At 42.1% G+C, this 18,268-nt stretch overlaps 1 protein-coding gene across 5 annotated transcripts in view; it reads left to right on the top strand.

Moving 5' to 3' along the window:
- Positions 1-18,268, top strand: part of LOC137375309 (polyamine-transporting ATPase 13A3-like) — a 251,151-nt gene that overhangs the window by 204,783 nt on the left and 28,100 nt on the right. For all 5 annotated transcript variants that reach the window (XM_068042279.1, XM_068042277.1, XM_068042275.1 and 2 more), the window contains 8 exons: positions 12,075-12,203; positions 12,296-12,375; positions 13,237-13,279; positions 13,371-13,480; positions 14,534-14,630; positions 14,774-14,846; positions 15,979-16,156; positions 17,575-17,756. In XM_068042279.1, the coding sequence (XP_067898380.1) occupies positions 12,075-12,203; positions 12,296-12,375; positions 13,237-13,279; positions 13,371-13,480; positions 14,534-14,630; positions 14,774-14,846; positions 15,979-16,156; positions 17,575-17,756 (892 nt within the window). The remainder of the gene's footprint in view (positions 1-12,074; positions 12,204-12,295; positions 12,376-13,236; positions 13,280-13,370; positions 13,481-14,533; positions 14,631-14,773; positions 14,847-15,978; positions 16,157-17,574; positions 17,757-18,268) is intronic.

Below are 18,268 nucleotides of genomic sequence, written 5' to 3'. Positions count from 1 at the left end.
GGAGAGGGACAGGAGCAGATGGGATGGGAAAATATTTAATTGGGGGAGGGGGAATTACAATGCTATTAGGCAGGAACTGGGGAGCATAAATTGGGAACAGATGTTCTCAGGGAAATGCACGACAGAAATGTGGAGGTTGTTTAGGGAGCACTTGCTGCGACTGCTGGATAGGTTTGTCCCGATGAGGCAGGGAAGGGATGGTAGGGTGAAGGAACCTTGGATGACAAGAGATGTGGAACAGCTAGTCAAGAGGAAGAAAGAAGCTTACTTAAGGTTGAAGAAGCAAGGATCAGACAGGGCTCTAGAGGGTTACAAGTAGCCAGGAAGGAACTGACGAATGGACTTAGGAGAGCTAGAAGGGGACATGAAAAAGTCTTGGCGGGTAGGATTAAGGAAAATCCCAAGGTGTTCTACACTTATGTGAGGAACAAGAGGATGGCCAGAGTGAGGGTAGGGCCGATCAGGGATAGTGGAGTGAACTTGTGCCTGGAGTCGGAGGAGGTAGGGGAGGTCCTAAATGAATACTTTGCTTCAGTATTCACTAGTGAGAGGGACCTGGTCGTTTGTGAGGACAGCGTGGAACAGGCTGATATGCTCGAACAGGTTGAGGTTAAGAGGGAGGATGTGCTGGAAATTTTGAATGATATGAGGACAGATAAGTCCCCGGGGCCAGATGGGATATACCCAAGGATATTACGGGAAGCGAGGGAAGAGATTGCTGCGCCTTTGGTGATGATCTTTGCGTCTTCACTGTCCACTGGAGTAGTGCCGGATGATTGGAGGGTGGCAAATGTTGTTCCCTTGTTCAAGAAAGGGAATAGGGATAACCCTGGGAATTATAGACCAGTCAGTCTTACGTCGGTAGTGGGCAAATTATTGGAGAGGATTCTGAGAGACAAGATTTATGATTATTTGGAAAAGCATAGTTTGATCAGAGACAGTCAGCGTGGCTTTGTGAGGGGCAGGTCATGCCTCACAAGCCTTATTGAATTCTTTGAAGATGTGACAAAACACATTGATGAAGGAAGAGCAGTGGATGTGGTGTATTTGGATTTTAGCAAGGCGTTTGATAAGGTTCTCCATGGTAGGCTCATTCAGAAAGTAAGGAGGCATGGGATACAGGGAAGGTTGGCTGTCTGGATACAGAATTGGCTGGCCCATAGAAGACAGAGGGTGGTAGTAGATGGAAAGTATTCAGCCTGGAGCTCGGTGACCAGTGGTGTTCCGCAGGGATCTGTTCTGGGACCTCTGCTCTTTGTGATTTTTATAAATGACTTGCATGAGGAAGTGGAAGGCTGGGTTAGCAAGTTTGCCGATGACACGAAGGTTGCTGGAGTTGTGGATAGTGTGGAAGGCTGTTGTAGGTTGCAACGGGACATTGACAGGATGCAGAGCTGGGCTGAGAAGTGGCAGATGGAGTTCAACCTGGAAAAGTGTGAAGTGATTCATTTTGGAAGGTCGAATTTGAATGCGGAATACAGGCTTAAAGACAGGATTCTTGGTAGTGTGGAGGAACAGAGGGATCTTGGGGTCCATGTCCATAGATCGCTCAAAGTTGCCACCCAAGTTGATAGGGTTGTTAAGAAGGCATATGGTGTGTTGGCTTTCATTAACAGGGGGATTGAGTTTAAGAGCCGCGAGGTTATGCTGCAGCTCTATAAGGCCCTGGTTTGACCACACTTGGAATATTGTGTTCAGTTCTGGTCGCCTCATTATAGGAAGGATGTGGAAGCTTTAGAGAGGGTGCAGAGGAGATTTACCAGGATGCTGCCTGGACTGGAGGGCATGTCCTACGAAGAAAGATTGAGGGAGCTAGGGCTTTTCTCATTGGAGCGAAGAAGGATGAGAGGTGACTTGATAGAGGGGAACAAGATGATGAGAGGCATAGATAGAGTGGATAGCCAGAGACTTTTTCCCAGGGTGGAAAGGGCTATCACCAGGGGGCATAATTTTAAGGTGATTGGAGGAAGGTTTCGGGGAGATGTCAGAGGTAGGTTCTTTACACAGAAAGTGGTGGGGTCGTGGACTGCGCTGCCAGCGTTAGTAGTGGAAGCAGATACATTAGGGGCATTTAAGCGACTCTTGGATAGGTACATGGATGATAGTAGAATGAAGGGTAGGTAGTTAGTTTGATCTTAGAGTAGGCTAAAGGTTCGGCACAACATTGTGGGCCGAAGGGCCTGTACTGTGCTGTACTGTTCTATGTTCTGGGAGGTGAGTAGCTGTGGTTCTCCGGCAATGGTGCTGAAACGGATGGCCCTTTGGGCCCGGCTGTGAGAGTCTGTCTTGAAGCGGACATACTCACTGGCTATCCAGTGCAAGGCATCAGTGACCTCCCGGATGCAGCGTTGCACTGCTGACTGTGTGACCCCACAAAGATCTCCAGTGAGCCCCTGAAAAGCTGCCTTGGCATCAAGTTTGAGAACCGCTGCCACTATGAGGTCCGCAGGCATAGGATGTCCACCAAAGCCCATGGGCTGCAGGTCATCTTTGAGCAGGGCACAGAGACGTGCCACCACCTTCTCTACACATGCAACCGCCTCTGACACTGGTGCTCTGACATCCGATGGCATGTCATGTGGAGCCTGTAGATTCACAGTAACTGTAATGGCAAGCTCCCCTTGTGGGCTGCTGCTCACGACCGGGAGCCTCTACATGGACTGCACCTGCCTGTTGATTTTTTGGCTCCGGTGCATATGGATCCTCAAGCAGAGGATCACACAATGTAGGATAACCATACCCATTTCCATGTGATAAATAAAGTTAATTTCATCATTTATTTGAAGGTTCCTAACAGTGCAGGGATTGGTGTTGACGGGTACATCAGGTGCTTTCATGGATCAGCTATGTGGCGTGGCGTGGCATGGCATTGCCCATCTTGGCCAATACTGAGTGGCAGAGCATGACCACATCAAGATACAGCTGCATCAGTTGCCCCCACCATCCATATAACCTTAATGCTCCTGCCCTTTCTGGCACCCTCCTCACACAAAGGGTGACTGGAGTGCCACTGCTCCTTCACAATTACCCTGGAACGTACACTGTTTACGGAGGGAGGGTACACAGTATCTCCCTTCATGCCTGCAGAGCATTCCCTCCAGTAATCCCAAACCCCCTCCCTCCCCCCTTTAAGAATGTAGAGCGGAGAGCCCTGTGGTCCCCACCCACCTCCTCCCTTCCAGAATGCAGAGTGACACCCCTGACTATCGGAACTTACCTTGGTAGAGAAAACTTCTGCCTCTGATGACCCGCAGGCTTTTCTGTTTGGGAACAGGATGGCACGAGACGGCCGCCCATTCAACGTAAAATCCGGAAATGTACATCGAGAGGCGGCGGGCTGCATAATCTGCAGAGTTAAGTACTGTTTTGAATATGGTAATTGAGGTGCCGCTGCCATGCGGTGGGGGCCACCCCAAGGTCCCCCGCCGCCGGTAGTATGTGGCGGGCCTTTCTTGACTTCGGGATCAAGGCGGGCCTCTCCTCACAGAATTTTAACAGCCCTCGCACCGCGACCCATGGCATCAAGGGGCCGGTAAAATTCAGCCCTGTGTTTTGAGTTTTACAGGCACGGGCTGGTTGGGTACGGCCTGTACCTTGCCTGTTGGGAACAGTGGAAGGGACCTGTTGTTTTATATGATCCGCCAGTCTTTGGAACATATGGCCGATATATTTGTGTCGCACTGCCATTTAAATTTATGTATCAAATTAGTCATCTGTTTGATAGACAGAACATCTTTTTAGCTTGACAGCAGCATCCTGTTCATGGCGAACACCACATGTGTTGCTCCTGCATAGTAACAGCTTGAAACAGCTAGCTTCACCTGTTGCTCAAATTTTTGGGATATATTACCTTTCCAGGCTAATGTGAGGTAGACTGGGCACTTTTCCGGGCCAAAAATGACAGCCTTAGACTCGTTCATACGAGAAATGATCTGATCATGGTAGCCATTGTGACGCAGGATGTCTTTGATTCGCCCTATTTCAGCATCAAGCTTGCATGGTGAGCAAATGGTTCGGGCCCTATTTACAAGGTTGCCGATAAGGCCAATCCTATAGCTCATGGAGCTGTAAGAATTCCAATGAGTGTATTGATCAGTGAAGGTAGGCTTGCAGTAGACAGTGGTAGAGAACCCCTTAGTAGATTTCTCAACTGGTACGTCAAGGAAAGGGAGCTGATTTGACTGCTCCATTTGAACAGTGAATTTGAGTGCAGGAGCCCATTAAGACGTGTAAAGAAATTATTACATGCAACTGCGGATTCATACATAGCAAACATATCAACACCATATCAGAAATATGCAAGAGATAGGTTAGGTGTCATTCCCTCGAAGACACGTTTCTCATGGAACTCAACAAAGATGTTTGCGAGAGCTGGGTCTACAGGGGATCTCATGGCAACACCATCTATTTGATCATACATGGTGTCATTAAATTTGAACTCAACTGCGCGAGTTGTTGCGTTCATAAGTTCAGTGAATACTGATTGACACAATGGGTGGCAGGTCTAGATCACCATGATATGCTGCAACACAAATATCTATGGCTTCCTTAAGTGGTGCATTGGTGAGTAGGCTAGCAATGTCAAATTAGCACATGGACATGGCATTGCTATCGATATGCTGTGTGGTCTTTGCAAATGTGAAGGAATCCTTCACTGTGTAACAATTCGCCCAACCATTTGCCAATTCATGTTGTGCAGAACTGGTCATAGATAAGATAGGGCATAGAGGGACATTATTTTTGTGTGTCTTGGGCAGCCCATACATACACGGACACAGCGAGCCATGAGGACGACTCCTGTGATATATATCACCCGGCAGCTCATTTTTGTTATACAAGTCCAGCAATTTTTTTTCTAGCTTACTTTCAAGCAAGGCAGTCCAGTCATGTTGAGCAGCAGATCCAATGTATATGAATTTGGACCTATTAAGACTGGTGTGCATTTTGTTGACATAGTCACGCTTGTTAAGGGTGACTATGTTAAGGACTATTCTTGCATTCACGCTTGTTAAGGGTGACTATGCCCGTCCCTTTGTCAGGTTTACTGATGTGTATGTCCGGGTTGGTCTTAAGACCCCGTAACGGTATAAGACATTCAAGTTGCATGTGGAAATCAGACATGTCGTTCAGAATCCCGCAATATGCGTGCATAGATCAGCTAGGTGCGCTTTCAAGGATTCAGCGTCTTTGGTGGACGCTGGTTTGTGGCGGGAAATTTGGGAGTAGAGGAGTTCGAACTCAGCAAATACCTCTTCCCATTTGATTTGGGATGACAGCACACCAAAATTGAAACCATGTGCAAGAACAAACACGTGTGTTGTTTGCTACTAACAGATGCTGCCGTCAATCCAAAAATACGTTCTGCTTATCACACAAATTAATAGTGTGGTATATGAATTTCAATGCCAATGTGATGCTAGGTATATAGGCCGTACATCCTAAAGACTGGCAGATCGTATCAAACAAGATGTCGCTTCTGCTGTTCGCAATGGGCAAGGTACAGGCCGTATCCAACCAGCCCTTGCTTTCAAAACTCAAAACACAGTGTCCAACAATAGATGTGATTCCGCGATTGGACAACATTTGCTAAATAATCCTCAGTGTGCTAAGAATTACGCTGCCAACCAATTTAAGTTTGTCTGTCGTGCTCACAGTGTGGCGCATTTGCGCGTACTGGAAGCTACATATATTAACACTGTTGCGCTCAAGAGAAAGCCCCCAATCAAAAATATGATTCTGATTGCAGTGGGAGAAACGCATTGTCAAATCAGTCCCGCCACTCTGAAAATCGCCTAACATATTACTTTAAACTTTCCAAATTAAAGAAAACCACTACTAAATTGACCATCTATTAACCCCCGAATGGGGCAAACCAAACCAGGTGTCTTTACATTAACAAATTAACCGTTTAATTAGAAAATCTAAATTCTTAAACAATGCTAAGCTATAAACAACAATTAAAATAGAAAGAAATTAGTGTCCTTGCAGATTTACGCTCTTGCCAAGGTGGAATCTTCCAATGTGGAACTGTCCAAGGTTGCTTGAAGTTCTCACAGCTGTCCGATGGGGATAAAAAGGTTTAACAGTAGGACAGTCAGTAGTCCAGTTCCAGTTGAAGTGAGGCTCTTCTTCCAGTGATTAATTCAGCAATTACAGTTTAGTAGTTAAAGTAATTTGTTATTTTCTTTTAAGAAATTAATCTGGCTTGACTAATCAGAATTCTGAGAGTATAATAAATAAGGTTTGAATAAACCGAGTGAGAACTCTCATTTCCTTCAGTATAAGCTGGCAGACAGTTAACTGTCTCAAAAGCCAGTTCAAAAATGTAATTGCAACATTGTATATTTTGTCCTTGTTCTCTGAATGGCTGTTGCCGGGTAGCCAGGATGCATTCTTTGAAGCTGGTTGGTTCCCTCCCCGTATGGTTGTATCCAATGGCAACCAAAATGCTGCATCTTAGTAATTCCTGGGGCTTTCTGGTTCTTAAAGAATACTGACCCCTTTACAGCCTTTAAAGGCACACTGCAAACTTCCCAGAAAAGAAAAAAAAACTACAGGATCATAACAATACACAGGGCCTTGTTCTTTGCAGACAGAAAAAACATGTACAAGCATTGGGCTGAATGTTACCGGCCCCACGACGCCGCGGGTCGCAGCGCGGGAGCCAGTAAAATCCTGCTGGGAGAGGCCTGCCTCGACCCGCAACATCAAGAAGGGCCTGCCGCATATTACCGAAAGCGGGGGGTCCTTGGTGCGGTTCCCCGGTCCTTTCATATACATATGCAAATTGTACCACATATGATGCAAATAAACTTACCTGCAGGTGGCGGCCATCCCATGCCGATATTACAGCCGCCGTTCGTACTCCGCATGCCTTCGGAACTCTGCATGGAGTTCCAGGCGACAACCTGGTGGGGAGGGGGGGATAACAAAATGTTATTGGTTGTGTGAATGGTGGGAATGGTTAGAGGCTGAATGTCAGAAGGTTGGGGGGTAAAGTTTGGGAAGGGAAGAAAGTGTTTCCTGCCATTAGGTGCCACGCATATGACCATTGGTGGGGTTGGGGAAGGGCCTCCATCACACAAATTTTTGACTGATAACCTTTTACAATGCTACCACTTTAAATATTAAAATTGTACTGAAGGGCTTAATGCCTTTTAAAAATGGTGCCTGCGCGGTGGCACCGGACGCCGTTGCCAGGGGTGTGCGTAATATCGCGGGGGCTCAGGGACGACGCATTCTCGCGGGATGCATGCCATTTTTAGAGTGTAAAATTCAGCCCATTGTGCCTGTTTCAGCTAAACCAAATATGTGATGACCATTCGCTGGTTCATTCCTCAGGGCAATGCCTTGACTAATCAAAGTCAAGCTGCCTGGTTTAAATTTCAAACAAGCTTGGCAGTTAACTGTCAGTCACCATAAACTGGTGCATTCTCCATGGCAACGCCTCTACCAGTCAGAGTCCACTTGTCAACCAATCAGCACTCTCTTCTCATACAGTATAAATTTGTTGCTTCGCTTATATTCGTATTCTTGCGATTTGTCCTGATGAATGCAAGACGAAAAGCTTCGACAAAATGTCTCTGTTTTCAGCAATACTCAAGTCCTGTATTACCAAACGACTACTTTAATTACATGATAAATATGGAGTAATTTAAAGGAGGACAAAAACCTATGTAATTACTTGTTCAGTGAATGCTTTAGCAGTGATACTGTGAGCAGAGATGGACTTTGCAAAATCCTTGAAAAACTTGGATGCCCACCCAGGTTCCTGGCCATGGTGAAGCAGTTTCATTAAAATCAGTATGTACAAGTCAAGAAAAACAGCGACCTCTCCAGTCTCTTCCATATCTTCATTGGCGTGAAGCAGAGATGTCATAGGGTCATAGAGTTATACAGCTCAGAAACAGGCCCTTCGACCCAACGTGTCTGCGCCGACCATCAAACACCCATCTAATCTAATCCCATTTTCCCGCACTTGGCCCGTAGCTTTGTATGCTATGGCGTTTCAAGTGCTCATCTAAATGCTTCTTAAATGTTGTGAGAGTTCCTGCCTCTACCACCGTTCAGGCAGTGTGTTCCAGATTCCAACCACCCTCTGGGTGAAAAATTTTTTTCTCAAATCCCCTCTAATCCTCCTGCCCCTTACCTTAAATCTATGCCCCCTGGTTATTGACCATTCCGCTAAGGGAAAAAGTTTCTTCCTATCTGATCTATCAATGCCCCTCATAATTTTGTATACCTCAATCAGGTCCCCCCTCAGCCTTCTCTGCTCTAAGGAAAACAGTCTCTCTTCATAACTGAAATGCTCCAGCCCAGGCAACATCCTGGTGAATCTCCTCTATGCCCTCTCCAGTGCAATCACATCCTTCCTGTAATGTGGTGACCAGAACTGTACACAGTACTCCAGCTGTGGCCTAACTAGCATTTTATACAGCTCCATCATAACCTCCCTGCTCTTATATTCGTCAGCGGGGGTTGTATATAAACTCCCAAATTGTAGTGGTGATGTTGGGAATGGCATTAAACAAGAAATTAGAGACGCATGCGATAAAGGAATATCTGTAATTATGGGTGATATTAATCGGCATATAGATTGGGCAAATCAAATTAGTCATAGTACTGTAGAGGAAGAATTCATGGAGTGTATACAGGATGGTTTTCCGGACCAATATGTTGAGGAACAAACTAGAGAACAGGCCATCCTGGACTGGGTATTGTATAATGAGAGAGGAATAATTGACAATCTAGTTGTGCGAGATCCCTTGGGGATGAGCGACCATAATATGATAGAATTCTTCATCAAGGTGGAGAGTGACGTAGTTGATTCTGAGACTAGGGTCCTGAATCTTAATAAAGGAAACTACGAAGGTATGAGGAGTGAGTTGGCTATGATGGATTGGGCAACATTACTTAAAAGGATGCTGGTGGGTAGGCAATGGCAAACATTCAAAGAGCGCATGGATGAACTGCAACAATTGTTTATTCCTGCCTGGCACAAAAGTAAAACAGGAAAGGTAGCCAAACCATGGCTTACAAGGGAAATTAGAGATAGCATTAGATCCGAGGAAGAGGCATACAAATTCGGCGGAAAAAAACAATAGACCTGAGGATTGGGAACAGTTTAGAATTCAGCAATGGAGGACCAAGGGATTGATTAAGAAGGGGAAAATAGAGTATGAGAGTAAGTTTGCGGGGAACATAAAAACTGTAAAAGTTTCTAAAGGTATGTGAAGAGAAAGATTGGTGAAGCCAAGTGTAGGTCCCTTACAGTCAGAAACAGGGGAGTTTATTATGGGGAACAAAGAAATGGCTGACCAACTAAATGCATACTTTGTTTTTATCTTCACAAAGAAGGGCACAAATATCATACCAGAAATGTTGGGGAACACAGGGTTTAGTGAGAGGGAGGAACTGAAGGAAATCAGTATTAGTAGAAAAATGGTGTTGGGGAAATTGATGGGATTGAAGGCCGATAAATCCCCAGGGCTTGATAATCTACATCCCTACTTAAGGAAGTGGCCCGGGAAATATTGGATGCATTGGTGGTCATCTTTCAAGACTCTATAGTCTCTGGAACAGTTCCTACAGATTGGAGGGTAGATAATGTAACCCCACTATTTAAAAAGGGAGGTACAGAGAAAACAGAGAATTATAGACCAGTCAGCCTGACGTGGGTAGTGGGGAAAATTCTAGAGTCCATTATAAAAGATTTTATGGCACGGCATTTGGAGAACAGTGGTAGAATCTGACAGAGTCAGCATGGATTTACAAAAGGGAAATCATGCTTGACAAATATACTAGAATTCTTCGAGGATGTAACTAGCAGAGTTGATGAGGGGAGCCAGGGGATGTGGTTTATTTGGACTTTCAGAAGGCTTTCGACAAAGTCCCACATAAGAGATTAGCATGTAACATTAAAGCGCATGGGATTGGGGGTACTGTATTACGATGGATAGCAAATTGGTTGGCGGACAGGAAACAAAGAGTAGGAACAAATGGATCTTTTTCCAAATGGCAGGCAGCGACTAGTAGGGTACCGCAGGGATCGGTGCTAGGACCCCAGCTCTTCACAATATATATCAATGATTTAGATGAGGGAACTAAATGTAATATCTCCAAATTTAGGGATGACACAAAACTGGGTGGGAGGGTGAGTTGTGAGGAGGATGCAGAGAGGCTTCAGGGTGATTTGGACAAGTTGAGTGAGTGGGCAAATGCATGGCAGATGCAGTATAATGTGGATAAATGTGAGGTTATCCACTTTGGTAGCAAAAACAGGAAGGCAGATTATTATCTGAACGGCTATAAACTGAGAGAGGGGAATATGCAACGAGACCTGGGTGCTCCCATACACCAGTCGCTGAAGGTAAGCATGCAGGTGCAACAGGCTGTAAAAAAGGCAAATGGTATGTTGGCTTTCATATGGGCGGCACAGTGGCGCAGTGGTTAGCACCACAGCTTCACAGCTCCAAGGACCCGGGTTCAATTTTGGGTACTACCTGTGCGGAATTTGCAAGTTCTTCCTGTGAACGTGTGGGTTTTCACCGGGTGTTCCGGTTTCCTCCCACCGGCAAAGACTTGCAGGTTGATAGGTAAATTGGCCATTGTAAATTGCCCCTAGTGTAGGTAGGGAACATGGGATTACTGTAGGGTTAGTATAAATGGGTGGTTCTTGGTCGGCACAGACTCGGTGGGCCGAAGGGCCTGTTTCAGTGCTGTATCTCTAAATAAAATAAAATAGCGAGAGGATTCGTGTACAGGAGCAGGGATGTCTTGCTGCTATTATACAGGGCCTTGGTGAGGCCACACCTGGAATATTGTGTGCTGTTTTGGTCTCCTCATCTGAGGAAGGATGTTCTTGCTATATAGCTAGCATCCACTGCTTTTTGTGGGAGTGTGTTCCACATTTCTACCACCCTTTGCATGAAGAATTGTTTTCCTAACTTCTCTCCTGAATGTCATAGCTCTGATTTTTAAGGTGATATCCCATTGTCCTAGACTTCCGTACCAGCAGCAAAAGTTTCTCTTTGTCTATCCTATCAATTCCTTTCAAAATCCTATAAACTTCAATCAAATCACCCCTTAACCTTGTCTATTCCGGGGAATACAAAACTAGTTCATATAGTCTCTCCTCATAACCTAACCATCGAAGCCATGGTATAATTCTGGTGAATCTGCACTGCACTCCTTCCAAAGCCAATATATTCTTTTTAAGGTGCGCTGCCCAGAACAATACATTGTACCCCAGATGTGGTCTAACTAGGGCTTTGTACAGCTGTGGCAAAACGTCCCTTTATATTCTAGCTCTCTGGTTACAAAGGCTAACATTTAATTAGCCTTTATGATTATTTGTTTCTACCTGACTCTTATATTTTAATGCTTTAATATTTTAAGTGTACATGCACTTCCAAGGGAAAATTGGATAAAGGTTTGAAACACAAAATAATACAGAGCAATGAGGAGGTGTGGGATAGTAGGATTAATTTTGGACTGCACCAACAAGAGTCAGTGCAGACACGATGGGTCTAATGGCAGCCTCTTGAGTTGTAATGATACTGGTAAAAGAGCTTATATTTATCAAGCGAGACTTTCTAGCAGAAACAGAGAGGTTAAGGGGTAATATAAAGGAGATTTCCAGTATAATAAGTTCTTAGAAGTTGAAGAGTAATTGTTTCCACATGTTGATGAATCACTAACAATGGGATATGGACACAGTATTAAAAGTAGAAGAATGAAAAGTTAAAAGAAAACTTGCCAAGTAGACAGTTTTTGGAACATGGAATGCTTTTTATTGCATGTGGCTATAACATCATAAAGAGAATTGTATGAATATTTCAAAAGGAAGAAAATGAAAGGAGATGGGGAAGCAGAAGTGACATGGAATTAATACAGGTGGCTCCGATCAAAGGGCTAGTGTGAGCTCAGGAATGATTGGCCAAATGGCCTCCCAACATGCCAGAAATGTTTTATTGTTAATGCTGCAGAGTAGGTAAATATATTCCTGCAAGTTTTATTTGAATAAAAATAGGTTATTAAAGTCATGTTCATTTTGATTTACTTTCCTTTTCTAGGTTATCGATATTAAAGGGGAAAATGAGGGCTCTGGAGATGGTCTCCATCAGATTAACTATTACCACTTTGCAATGGATGGCAAATCCTTTTCTATTGTAATTGAGCATTTTCAGGATCTGCTTTCAAAAGTCAGTAATTGGCAATTGATGTTTTCTGAATAGCTTTGGCTAAGGATATTGCTTCCCATATACAACTAAAAATATTCTTCTGTTTATCTCAGTTGGTACTACACGGTACGGTATTTGCTCGCATGGCTCCTGATCAAAAAACACAGCTGGTAGAAGCATTTCAAAACGTAGAGTAAGTACTGAATGACTATTTCGAATTGGAAAATATTAGACCGATGGGAGAAGAGCTCTAACAATTCAATTTACATTTAATTCATCTGTATTAAATTTCAGAATTAAATTCCTTTGCTAACTTTTATTAATTTTTGTCTCATTTTATGAGCACAAATGCAAAAGTCATGTATTTCTTTCCTTCGGGGAAAAAGAAGACTTGCATTTATTTAGCTATTTTCATGACCACCAGACATCTGATTTACAGCCAATGACATACATTTTTTTGAAGTGTATTCACTGGTGTAATGTAGGAAACGCTGCAGCCAATTTGTACACCCAAACTCCCACAAACAGCAATGTGAAAGTGACCAGATAATTTGTTTTTGTGATGTTGATTGAGGGATAAATATTGGCCAGGACACCGAGAAAGTTCCCCTGCTCTTCTATGAAAATAGTGCCATGGGATCGTTCACATCCATCTGAGCAGGCAGATGGGGACTTGGTTTAGCTTCTCATCTGAACAACGGCACCTCCAACAAAGCAGCACTCTCCCTCGGTACTGTACTGGAGTGTCAACCTTAATTTTTATGCTCAAGCCCTGGAGTGGGACTGGAACTCGGAACCTTGTGACTCAGAGGCGAGAGTGCTACTTTGTAGAATTTAATCTCAGAAACCTTTTCATCATTACTTTTAATGGAACAAATAATATAAATATAATCAAAAAGCCTACTACCAAAATAGAAGAGATTAACAACAATTTTAATGTTCTTGTGTTGTAGTTGTCTATGGATTTCAGTGTTAATGTCAGATAAAATTTATACAGTTTACCCACTGAAGAGTAACATTTAATATCTGTCTTGAATCCTCCTTCTTCTGGCAGCTATTACGTGGGAATGTGTGGAGATGGCGCCAATGACTGTGGTGTAAGTGTTTCTTTTAAAAAAAAGTGTTTGGATTGCTAACATTCCTTTCTGTGTTTGGGGCAAATTAAAAAAAAAAATGTGTAATTTACAGGCACTAAAGCAAGCACACAGTGGCATCTCATTGTCTGAATTGGAAGCTTCTGTAGCATCGCCATTCACATCAAAGACTCCAAACATTGCATGTGTACCGAACCTCATCAGGTAACTTATTTAACCATAAAAGTACCAAAAAAAGTTAGAAGGTACATTGCTACCAACTGAGCCACAGCCAGACTTCAATCCCTCTATCTTCATTGGAAGCTGCTCTCCCTCCAGTTCTCGCAGCTTCACTTTCTCCTCTTCCTTGTCCACAGCAGATGCCTCTGCATCTTAGCTCACTTGCAGGATGGAAAAAAGAGGGTTAAAATGGTTTCCCTTGTCAGTGCTAAGATGCTTATCCTGGTGCATTGAGAAATAGTAAATGGACAAGATTTGCCTCCTCCTCCACCTCTGCCAATGGCAAGGCAGCATTTATTGTTTATCTCTAGTTGCCATGGGGTATTAAAAGTAAACGATTCAATCCTGATTAGCTATCCTTTATGTTCAATGATCTTGCCACTTCTTGATTTTGAATTCCACAAAAGCCACTATATTCCATTTAAACATTTAGTCGACTTGATCTATCCCTTTTGATCTCCAATCGTTTCAGAAGCAGATTTTTATCCAGTATTTTTTGTGTTATAAAGAGCTAAGCAGCAGCAACAATTTTTGCGGGGGGTCCACTGCACATTTTGAATAACCTGAGGGGAAGTGATTTTTTTTTGTAAATGTAATCACAGTTTAAGACAAACCTGCTTACATCTACATTATCTAGTCTCAGCATACTTAACACTGGATTTGTATCTGTCTTCTGCCCCCACTGTGCTTCATCTTACATTCAATGAAAACAAACTTGGTCTGAGTCACACCACATAGAAAGGAATTTTGTTTCATGCAGCAATGTAAAATTAATCCCTCTACCAATAAAAACCTCAGTAGTGATGCAATTCTCTATACTTTACAAGTCATAATTTTACTAGTCTGCCAATAGAATTTACATATTAACTGTTTCAAACAAAATTATATACTAAGTATTAAAATAATTATACTTGTATTTAGTGATGGATATTACGTTTCAGTGAGCTGTAATTGAAGCTAAAAAAAGACTGAATACAAATTGTGACTTTTTTTGTTAACTATCTAGATGAAAGTAAAGCTTTATTTTTTGTCAAGCAGGGAAGGACGTGCTGCTTTGATGACATCATTCTGTGTGTTCAAGTTCATGGCCTTGTATAGTATAATCCAGTATCTGAGTGTTACCTTACTGTATTCTGTAAGTATTTGTTTTAGCTTAAGATAAATCAGAATATAAAGTTGTTAGTGTAAATTAATTAAATTTAGAATGCATGCAAGTATTATTCTTTGCCGTTAATTTTCAGTTTAATTTGTGTGATTGCCCTCACTGTCCCCAAATAGATGCTCAGTAATCTTGGAGACTTGCAGTTTCTTTTTATCGACTTGGCTATCATTCTCATCATCGTCTTTACTAGTGAGTACGTTAAAACTGTTGTGCAGACATGTTTTAACAAAATATGCCTTGTATTGGTGTTTCTTCTAGTAGTTTGTGTTCTGTGGTGAAATGGACCAGAACTTAGAAAATGTTTTAATCAGTACTCCAAACTATAGCAGATATTTTGATGTGTGTTATTCACCAGCTTCACTTTTACTGAGGGTGAAGTAAACTCAAATATTTTGCTGTGTTTTTGGCAAAATTGGTGAGAGAACAGCTATCAACAGTGCTGGATTAAAAATTGTCACTCTATATTCAGTGCATTTGTCATTTAGGTAGCCACATTTCAAATGAAATTAGATTGCTAACTACTGTTCAAAGTGGCTCAGTGGTAGCACTCTGACCTCTGAGTCAGAAGGTTGTTAGTTTAAGTCCCACTCTAGACACTTGAGCACAAAAAATACAAGCTGAGACTCTAGCGCAGTACTGAGGGAGTGCTGCTCTGTTGGAGGTGCCATCTTTTGGATGAGATGTTAAATTGAGGTCCCATCTGTCCTCTCTGGAGCTAAAAGATCTCATAGCATTATTGAAGTGCAGAGGTGGTAATGTTATAGAAGTATACAAGATAGCAAATGGTATGTAAAGTGTAAATGTGGAAAATTAATTTAAATTGCAAGATTAAGACAAGGCATCATTAGTTCAAATTAGTAAAAGGCAAATTTAAAACGGAAATCAGAAGGATATTCTTCACACAGCGTGAACAGTACATTGAATGGAGTTTCATGTAGAATAGTAGAAGCAAATACCTGAGAATCATTTAAGAAATATTTGGATGTGGCAATGGGAGTCTTTAGGGACATTCTGGATGGAGGAACTAAGATAAGCTGTGTTACCTTTTTTATCTTTAATTATCCTGTGATTTATCATAAGTTGAATAATGCCTCATTTGGTTGAAGTAACCTTTGGGGAACTTGTTTCCAACCTACAACTTGATAAAGTATTTGTATAACAGCTTTTTGTGATACCTATTTTCATTGTAGTGAAAAATAGAAGTGGAAAGGGACTTAAGAGGGATATGTTGTAAACAATGGTGATATGTCCTTTCCCATATGATTGTGAAATGTTTTGGTGGCAGCAGTAGAGGAAAATTTATTATTCCTGTTTTGTTTAGTGAGTTTGAATGCTGCATGGAAAGAGCTTGTTCCACAGAAACCACCATCTGGCCTAATCTCTGCTTCACTGATATTTTCAGTACTGTCTCAAATTCTTATCAGTGCTGTGTTCCAGACAACAGGATTTCTTATGGTGAAGCAGCAAACGTGGTATGAAGTATGGACACCAAATTCAGAGTAAGTTCGAAAACAGTTACATTTCTCTAAGGGATCTATTTATGTAAGAAGAATCCAAGAATGCATTGCAGTTCCAAAGGCACCAGTTGCCCCGTGGTGCCTTGCCCAAATGACAATTTTATGTGTGACCTTTGACCATGATTATTAGCAGGCCACTGCACTTTGGGGATATTATAGTCGAGCTGTATTCTGTCCTTGTTTATTATTTATACACACAACCAGTTGGACTCATTAGATAGTGATCAGGAGTGGGACCCCTCATTTTCCCCTCTAATCCTGGAGCACAGAGAACAACTGTAACTGCGTATGTTTGCCTTAGCTATCTTAACACTGATTGGGAATCAACCTTTTCCTTTCTGGTCTATATGGGTCACGTATTCACTGAATTCATTAAAAGAAATCAGAAGAAATCGATCCGAACTTATTTCATCAAATTTGTAATTGCTGGTGTTACCATAATATTATACGAGGGAGGAAGTGTTCAAAGTTTTGAGAAAAATTAAGCGTTTAAAAATAACTTGTTTTCCCTCATACCTTTTTTAATTTATCTTCTCTTAATTCTCCCCTCCTGAAAGCAAAAACTTCTAGTAGGATACGACTTTGAATACAGCAGTAGCCATTTTGTACCTCACATTAGTTGCTGTCCTTCATACATGAACTTGGATTGTGAATAACAGCATTCTATTTGCCATCAAAGCAAAGAAAGACTCTCCTTCAGAAATGTTGCATGTGGGTGCACGTACAAATTTTCAGCAAAATTCATTAGATGGCATTTTGGAATGGGAATGGCCACTGATTTTTTTTTTGGAGAAAATTTCATAACCTTTTTTGTGATTGTGCAATTTGGGCGCTGTGTTTTCCTGTTCAACAGTGACTACACTTCAAAAAATAATTAATTGGTCATGAAGTATTTTGAGTACCTTATGGTATGTAAATAATCAAATTTAAAAATTCAGTATAGTTTTTTGTTGAGCCAATTTTTTGATCTTTCCATTACTCCAAAAAAAAAATCATGTTGATGAAATGATCAGCATTGAACTCAGTACATTCTTGTATTGTTGGATTCTTCTTTGGCCTCCTTATCTCGAGAGACAATGGATAAGCGCCTGGAGGTGGTCAGTGGTTTGTGAAGCAGCGCCTGGAGTGGCTATAAAGGCCAATTCTAGAGTGACAGGCTCTTCCACAGGTGCTGCAGAGAAATTTGTTTGTCGGGGCTGTTACACAGTTGGCTCTCCCCTTGCGCCTCTGTCTTTTTTCCTGCCAACTACTAAGTCTCTTCGACTCACCACACTTTAGCCCCGTCTTTATGGCTGCCCGCCAGCTCTGGCGAATCTGTTGGATTACATTATGCAATAATCACCATTTATTTTGAGCTGCTCAATATAGAAATTAATATATTTGTTACTGTTTTATTACAGCGTCTGCAGTTCATCAAAATTGAACTTAACACTGGAGCACAATAATACATATCCTCACGATGAGAAGAATATTAAGAACTATGAAAATGTTACTGTGTTTTTCATTTCGTGCTTTCAATACCTCATTGTGGCCATTGTGTTTTCTAAAGGAAAACCATTTCGACAACCTAGTTATAAAAACTGTAAGTTGATTACGTTTTTCTTACAACTCTTGACAAAGAAATGGTTTAGATTTACCCCAATGAAGTTCACAACAGAATCCATGTGCTTCCTGCTAGCCAAGAGTAGAGTGTTTATTATGTTGAGCCTGAAAATCAGAAATCTAAATGGGAGAAACTAAAGGATTGTGATATCCTTTTTGTGATTTTTCAAAAATGTCCAACTTTCTTCATCCCAGTGTCAACAAGATCTATCCGAAGATTATTTCTTCAGTCTGTTGTATCAAGCTGAGCTCTGCTGATAAACCTTTCAGAGCCAGACTGGACAGAACTGAGTAAAACACCATGGAGAAAATTGATTGATCGGTTGTCCTTATGTCTAGCTATTTTGGTGGTCTCTTTCTTAATGGCTTCTTCTCGGACACTGCAGGGCTGAGTGAGAAAGAACATTCCTTCTAGCCAAAGTTTACTTTCCTGAAATGATGAAGCTACATTCCAGCTTTCCTCTGTGATTAGCAGAATTTTAATGGGAAAAA

Source organism: Heterodontus francisci, chromosome 11, assembly GCF_036365525.1.
Source record: "Heterodontus francisci isolate sHetFra1 chromosome 11, sHetFra1.hap1, whole genome shotgun sequence".
Taxonomy (NCBI): domain Eukaryota; kingdom Metazoa; phylum Chordata; class Chondrichthyes; order Heterodontiformes; family Heterodontidae; genus Heterodontus; species Heterodontus francisci.
Note: the sequence above shows the minus strand (reverse complement) of the source record. Positions and strands in the feature narration are given on the sequence as shown.